General features: G+C 43.3%; 1 protein-coding gene across 9 annotated transcripts in view; it reads right to left on the reverse strand.

Moving 5' to 3' along the window:
• Positions 1-591: 591 nt before the first annotated feature.
• Ash2l (ASH2 like, histone lysine methyltransferase complex subunit) overlaps positions 592-8,168 on the reverse strand; it is a 32,606-nt gene continuing 25,029 nt past the window's right edge. For all 9 annotated transcript variants that reach the window (XM_031339387.1, XM_031339389.1, XM_031339394.1 and 6 more), the window contains 6 exons: positions 6,305-6,472; positions 5,861-6,054; positions 3,585-3,677; positions 2,488-2,586; positions 1,350-1,409; positions 592-1,253 (listed from right to left, as the gene is read on the reverse strand). In XM_031339387.1, the coding sequence (XP_031195247.1) occupies positions 1,146-1,253; positions 1,350-1,409; positions 2,488-2,586; positions 3,585-3,677; positions 5,861-6,054; positions 6,305-6,472 (722 nt within the window). In that variant the 3' untranslated portion in view covers positions 592-1,145. The remainder of the gene's footprint in view (positions 1,254-1,349; positions 1,410-2,487; positions 2,587-3,584; positions 3,678-5,860; positions 6,055-6,304; positions 6,473-8,168) is intronic.

Genomic DNA, 8,168 nt, shown 5'->3' on the forward strand with positions numbered 1-8,168 from the left:
ACCATTTGTGTTAATAGTCACTTGAACCTTGGGGAATTTCTTACATAGCAAAACAAAATAATCAGAATAAGGATATTCTGTAATTCTGCATCCTATCTAGCCCCTGGCTTATCACTTTACCTCACTATCTAGCTCCTGGTTTATCACTTTACCTCACTAGTACTTAAGTAAAAACAAAACAAAAAACTACACAGGGAAGTCTTTAGGTTAACTATAGGGTTCTGCATTTGCCATGGACTTGTTTATTTAAAATCAGAGGTCATTAAGGGATCCTCCTAAGGCAGGCTCATTGTCGTTCTTTGATCTTAACCATTGGCTGGCTACTAGAAAGGCAGGCAAGAGGACAAGCTGCACATATCAACACCAGGTTCAAAGACAAGAGCTGGAGACCTTCTACACTCTTTCTCTGAGATTCCATTGTGCACAGGGCAGTGAAAGCACCTGGGTGCCCAGGGAGAAGGAGGGCAATAAAAGCAGGGAGACACCCACGTCAGAAGCCTGTCCCATCCTGCCAGTGCTGTCCCCATCACACTGCTGTCCCCATCACACTGCTGTCACCAACAGGAAGTCAACTTCCAGTGAAGCCAAGTACCACACAAGCTTGAAAACAAGTTTTATTGGAGGAAAGATCTAGCTTTTAACCCCCTGGCCAAATTCCTTTCACAATTATAGTTTGTAGAACCCCACTAGCTTCCCATATCCCCAAACTCCACACCAAAAAGACTGCCTTTAGACTGCTCTGGAATGTACTGCCACTGATTTCAGCCACTCAGAAACAAGCTTGCCTCCCCAGAAACCAGGAGGATCAAACACCCTTAACTAAATAAGCTGTCTGTCTGGGCATGATCACTCACTTTTAGAACACACAGGGGAGTAGCAGGTCCTCCCTGGCAGGTCTGTGGCACAGCACCAGTTCTACAGGGAGCGTACGGACTCGAGATCAGCGGTTCATTTATGGCACTCAGAGTAAGAGCAGTAGTTGTGTGGGGAGAGAATGCTGAAGGGCAGGCACTGCTGCAGCCCCACCCAGCCTTTCACCTCCGTCAAAGTGTACTGCAGCATCTCTGAGAAAACATTTGACACTTTATACAAACAAAAGCAAAAACCCCAGATTATTTCACAATGTCATCAGAAGCAAGGGTCGGTTAGGGTTCCCAGGGTGGGCTACGCCTTCCGTCCACTTCTGTCTCCACATGATACAAAACATCAGCCAGTGTGTGCTCTACCACAGCGCCCCAGCCCATGTCACTCATCTGCAGGAGCAATAAAAACACGAGAATGGTGATTACAGAAGCCAGAGCAAGAAACAGAAAGTCAAGGATGAATGCAGGCATTCTAATGGTACTCACAGGGTGGTACGTGAGGTCTTTTGGAGGGTATTTGAAGGATGGTCCAAAGTTAATGGAAACCTGGGACAAGTTCAATACAAGCGGATGCAGAAAAAATTGAAAAAGAAAACAAAAGTTCATTTGGCAGGGGATATTTAAGGAAAAATACAGGAAGTAGCAATTGTAGCACATGTCCTAGAGAGAGGCTGAGGCAGGAGGATTCTGAGATTGAGACCAGCCTGAACTATATATAGCAGAACCTGTTTGGAAATAAAAGCGTCTCTAAGATACTTAGGGTCTAGCTGGAGCAAAGGAAACTTGTGTCAACATTGCTAAATGTAGTGGCCATCCTAATGTCTATCAAGCATCAGACTTGTAAAAACAGACTTCTCATTGACTTCTGTTTGCAACCTCATCTTACTTTTTTTTTTTTTTGGTTTTTCGAGACAGGGTTTCTCTGTGTAGTCCTGGCTGTCCTGGAACTCACTCTGTAGACCAGGCTGGCCTCGAACTCAGAAATCCGCCTGCCTCTGCCTCCCAAGTGCTGGGATTAAAGACGTGCGCCACCACGCCCGGCCTTCATCTTACTTTTGTTCAATAAAAGGTAATGAACGAATACATAGAAATCTCCATGAGCCAATCTTTACTTTTTAAGCAAGCCGTAAGGGCAGGATGTTTGTTTATTTTTGAGACAGGTCTGGCTGTCCTAGAATTCACTATTTAAGACTGAGCTGACCTTGAACTCAGAGATCAGCCAGTCTCTGCCTCCCAAAAGCTCCGAACAAAGGCATGTACCACCATGCCTGGTAACCCTCTCTCCTCTCTCCCTCTACCCAGCCACTCCACTCCCTCCTCTCTCTGTGTGTATGTGTATTTTTTTTTTAAGCATAAGAAACAGTCACTAATTGCAAGTCATCAAAAATATGGCCGCAATGATTCATGAATGGATATGCTGTCATCTTTCACATCAAACAAGACCTGCCAAGCACAGTGCGTGCCAACCCTGATCTTACTCAAGAAAAACTGACATCCAAATGTATGTCCACTTCCAGGCCTCCCAGGGGATGTTCTCATTTCTTTCTAGAACTCACTTTCCTCTCATATCAAAGGCTTTCATCACAACCCACCCAAACACTTCCTTCAAATGCAGGCTACATACCGTGCAGCTCTTGTACAGTGAGATGGCTGGGAAGTAAACTCCTTCAAAAATATCCCTGTAGGCCACACCCTGATTGACACCATTTTTATAAAATATTATCTGAAATGAAGATCAAGGTTTTACTTTAGAATTTCACAAAGATTAAAAAAACAACAAACTCAATTGCAGAACACTTAATACTGCTACCAGAATAATAATAATATTAATGTACTCATTTTAAGAATAACATTCATCTTATTTATGTCATTTTAGGCATTTCAAGTAAAGTTAATGTAAGTATGTATTATTTCAGTTGATTTTAGGCTGTTTTTGAATTTCCATGCTACCTACAGCAAACAGCTCTGTATTCTATTACTCATTATACTTTACTTGGAGGAAGGACGGGGACAGAGTCTCACAGTCTAGGCTGGCCTCCAGCTCACTCTGAGCCTCCGCTCTTGACTCCTTGTGCACACCTCCTAAGCACTGTGGTTATATGTGGCATGTGCCACACACTCAGCTTTCACCATTCTGTATTTGTAAGGAGGACCAAAAACTTTACTTTTCTTTCTGGCATGACCTTTTTTATGCCTGTTTCAGCTTTTAACTGAATTTTAATTCCTGCTCCCCTCCCAAACCCACCCAAAACCAGAGTTCTCTCTTATCTCACCTGCGTACTGACCCAAGTGGCTTTTCAGAACTTTACTTCTCCTCACTCTCCTTTCTTTCTGACCTTTGGCCCCTGAGTTTGACTCAGTGTGCCAGTGGCCCTTCTCTAACTGTGCTGTGACCTTGGGCTGCAAGAGTGTCTCCTGGGAAGGGAAGGCAAGGAGAGTTCTAGAACAGTGAGTGAGCCGTCCAGGCCCTGGGATCTCCAAGTGAGACAGCACAGTCTCCTCTAGTTCTGGTCCCCTCTGTGCTTGGTACCTCCTTCAATAAGAAGAATCTCTCTCACTGGCTTCTTTACTCTCCTACACTGTTCCTTATCAGGTCATTGACTTTGTAGTCCTTTCTTAACTGCAGCAGAGAACACAGAGGGATTCTGGTCTGCAGGCAGCTGACTGGGCACCCCTCAGCCCCCTTGAACCTTACTGCCCTGCTGTCTATGGCTGACTCACCTCACTATGCGGCGTCTGTTTTAGGCTCTTCTCTGCTTTGTCCACAAAGTCTTTTTCTTCAAAATACAAATAACTCTTGAACTTTATCAAAGCCTTGAAAATGCAGTAAGAAAAAAAGAAAATGACACATTGAAGAATCATCTAAGTCACCATGCAGAAAAGAAAGTCAGATTTACACAGACAGTGCCGCAGCCTTGTAAAGTCTCTCCCACAGCTTTTCAATTTTCAGTTCCAAAGTTGTCACTGCCCCCTCGCGCCATTCAGGGTCTCACTATGTAGCTCTGGATGTCTAAGAACTCACCTTGGAGACTAGGCTGGCCACAAAGTTAACAGAAATCTATCTGCCTGCCTCTGTCTCCCAAGTGGGATTAAAGGCATGAGTCTGGGTGCTTAAGAGACTAGCTGGCCATGTTTGTCAAACATGTCTTAAAAAGGCCCTTAGTAAGAGAATTATACGGGCATGCTTTTTTTTTTTTAAACCACAAAGTGCCTAAAAAAGGAAAGTAAGTTAATTGAAGAGCCTAAAATTTAGTAAGTCATAGAAATAAATGGAAAAGAAAACTCAAAACAAAATAAAACAAGCAAGCAAACAAAAACCACACACCTAATAAACATTAACATTTTGGTTCATTAGAAGGCACCATTGGGGCTGGCAGTGGCTCCACGGCTAGGGGCAGGCACCATTGGGGCTGGCAGTGGCTCCACGGCTAGGAGCAGGCACAGCTTGCAGAGGACCTGAGTCTAGTTCCCAGCCCATGTGAGGTGGCTCAACTCCCTGCAACTCCAACTCCAGTGATATCAGTTCTGTGGGCGGTACACTCAGGTCTACACACCCCTATACATACACATAATTAAAAATAATGTTTTGTTTTATTTTCTTGAGATGGAGTTCCTCTGTATAACAGTCCTAGCTGTCCTGACACTAACTCCCTTTGTAGACCAGGCTGGCTTCAAACTCACAAAGATGTACCTGCCTCTGCCTCTTGAGTGCCCAGCTAAAAAGAGTTTTTTAAAAAAATCATCTTTAAAAAAGATACCATTAAAACTGAGTAGGGGGTTGGTGCTGGAGAGATGGCTCAGTGGTTAAGAGCACTGGCTGTTCCTCCAGAGGTCTTGAGTTCAATTCCCAGTATTCACATGACAGCTCATAACTGTCTATCCTGGGATTCAATGTCTTCTTCTGGTATGCAGATGTACACGCAGACAAAGCACCAATATCCATAAATAAATTTTTAAATAACTGACAATAAAAATAAAATAAGTCTTAAAAAACAAAACTGAATAAAGGGGCCAGAGAAAGAACTCAGTGGTTAAGAGTACTGGCTGTTCTTCCAGAATACCTGGAGCCTACATGGTGGCTCACAACAATCTGGTTCTAGGGGATCCCCTGTCCCAGATTCTGGACACCAGGTACCCAAATACATACAAGCAGACCAAATACTCATAAAGAAAAGTAAATTTAATTTTTTGTTTTGTTTTTCGAGATACCGTTTCTCTATGTAGTTCTGGCTGTCCTGGAACTTGATCTATAGACAAGGCTGACCTAGAACTCAGAGATTTGCCTGCCTCTGCCTCCTGACTGCTAAGATTAAAGGCGTGCACCACCACTGAAGATAGCTCAGCAGTTAAGAGAAACTGTTTCCCTTGCAGAGGACCCAGTTTGATTCACAGTATTTACATGACAGCACCCAACCATTTGTATCTCTGGTTCCAGAGGATCCAACTCTCTCTGTGGGTAACAGGCATGGTGCATATGCATATCTATCTATCTATCTATCTATCTATCTATCTATCTATCTATCTATCTATCCATCCATCCATCCATCCATCCATCCAAAACACTCATACATAAAAACAAAAAGGAAAAAAAAACTTAAAAAAAAAGAAAGAAAAGAAAAAGGTAAAGTGGGGTGCATGCAGAAGGCCCAGGATTAATTCTAAACACTAATTTTTTTTTAAATGTGAAGAAAATTCTGTACTTGACAAATCTTAAAATTTATGTATCACATTGAAAAATTGACACACATACACACACACAGGCACATGTATGTTTGCACATATATATGTAAAAAAGAATGAATTGTTAACATGTTAGTGGTAGAATTTAGGTGACTACTTACTTAGGAACTAAACCTTAAAATCTTTTACTTTTGTTGCTATGACTGAAAATGTTCAGATCAAAAGATAGGGAAGGCACACACACCAGGGTCACCATCACAAAAGAAGTCAGGCAACAGCTGCAGGCATTGACTGCCACTGAAGGAGGACAATCTCACCTTATCTTTGTAAGTATCCGGCAGTGACTTGGCTGTCTCTGTATCTTCAGGGAGGTTGATATAAAACCCTAGGACATCTCCTTGTCCATAGCCAGACGAGTAGTGCTTGCCAATAGACTGGTGAAACTTGGTTCCCTTTTTGCTCCGCCAAGAATAGCTAAATTTATCATAACCTAAGGGAGCTTGAAGGTTACCTGTCCCAATGAAAAGAGATGTGAAAATCAGAGGACTGGAAATTTAACTGGTTTATTAAAGAAAAAAAGTCCTACTTTTCTTTGTACATAGTTTTGGTCAATTTTACAAACTGCTTACAAACTATATCCTCACAATATTCTAAGAATAAGAAACTGGCTGCAGCTTCAGGAATTTAATTTTAAGGCACCATCTGGTAAACCCCCAGCCAATTACCCCTGCTGTGAGGCCCACGCAGTTCTCCCAGCTTACCTAAGGGCTGAGACCAGCCCAGCCTGGCAGCAGTATCTGGTGGCATCTCATCCACAGTGATTTCAAAGTACCAGGCCCCTTTGCGTACCCCATGCGAGGCCCGCACCATGGAGTAACCCTTCTCTCCCACCACGGTCAGCCGGTCATCAGAGATCTTTAGCTGGGGAGCTGGAGGGAAGAGTCAAAGGTCAGTGGTTGTTTGAGGGACAAAGGGCCCTCATACTAGACAAAGGGCCCAAAAAGAGCTGGCAGAGGGGGCTCAGCACTCTGGAGGCAGAGGCAGGCTAAACTCTGGGAGTTCCTGGACAGCCAGAGTGATATAGTGAGACCCTGCCTCAAAACAAGTAATAACAATTATAAAGAAAAAAAGAAAAAGGCAAGAATTATTAAGTCAAGTGTTTACGGCAGCATGGTTCAAAAGTATCTTCCATCAGTTTCTGTGAATGCTACTGTCTATCACAACAGTCAAAACCAGAAAGCTGCTCCTTAGGGAGGCGGTAGTGCAGGATCAAACGGGAAACCCAAGGAGGAGCTGAGAGCTGGCAGCAGAGAGAGTGTGGGAGGGACTGAGTGACACTTTGTCTTGTTTTAGAGAGGATCTTGCAACAAAGTTCTGGGAGAGCCTGGTATGCATTATGTGGCCTCAGGCTTGAGGCCACACTCCTGACTCAGCATCCAGAGAGCTGGAATTACATGCATGTGCCACCATGCCCAGCTTATGTGATCAGCAATGTTGAAGACTTAGTATTTGGCTGTATGGTGAGCACGTTCAAGTTCCTGGACTTAATCCTCAGCAATCAATCTAGTAGAAGTGACCGACCAACTTCAGAGACTACTGCCATATAAGATGAAAGCTTTCTCAAATCACTTGCTTTAGGATTATTTTGGAGTGCTAATGAAGCTATTAAAAAGGAAAACAAGGGGAGAAGAAATAGCTCAGTAGTTAAGAGCATTTTTTCAAAGGACCTGAGTTTCATTCCCAACATCTCTGTCAGGCAGTTCACAACGGCCTACAACTCCAGCTTCACGGGATCTGAAGTCATCTTCTGGCCTCTGTGAACACCTACACACTATGACATACTCTCATAGACATACCTATACACCCAAATTAAAATAGAAATTGTAGATGGTGGTGTAAGCCTTTAATCCTAGCACTGAGGAGGCAGAGGCAAGACCATCTCTTGAGTTTGAGGCTGGCCTGGTCTATAGACTGAGTTCCAGGATACCCAGGGCTACACAGAGAAATCCTTGTCTTGAAACACAAAATTCCCAAACAACAACAAAGTTGTAAAGAGTGCTAGTTGTTGAACTGGTATGAAGTAACTGTACCAGTATACAGAACAAAGTGAAAAGATTACAGGATGCTGTCCTTTGTGTACAAGAGACAGGAGAATGCATGTTTCTGTGAAGAAAAATACCAGTACCCAGGCATGAAGGATCACATCTGTAATTTCAGTACTTGGGAAGCTGGAGTAAAATTACTGTTTTGAGTTTGAAGTCAGCCTACATTATGTAGTGAGACACTGTTCCCCAAACCCCTCACTCCAAAAAAAGGAAAGAAGACAAAACAGGAAATGAAAAAGAAAAAGCTAGAAACAAGGGAATGGATGAGAAAACCAAGAGAGTGAGAATGGGATGGATGTAGCCATGAAGAGGCAGAGATATTAAGTACAAATTTTCACCCAAAAACATAGCAATTAGGTCAACGGAGATGTTCAGTGAGGGGCAGGCACTTGCTGTATAAGCCTACTGACCTGCATTCAATCCCTGAAGCCTACCACACAGAAGACTGAGTCCAGAGCATCCTCTACCTCCACACGTCCCCATCCAATATGAACACACACACACACACACACACACAGGG

The sequence above is a fragment of the Mastomys coucha genome, unplaced genomic scaffold, assembly GCF_008632895.1.
Source record: "Mastomys coucha isolate ucsf_1 unplaced genomic scaffold, UCSF_Mcou_1 pScaffold22, whole genome shotgun sequence".
Taxonomy (NCBI): domain Eukaryota; kingdom Metazoa; phylum Chordata; class Mammalia; order Rodentia; family Muridae; genus Mastomys; species Mastomys coucha.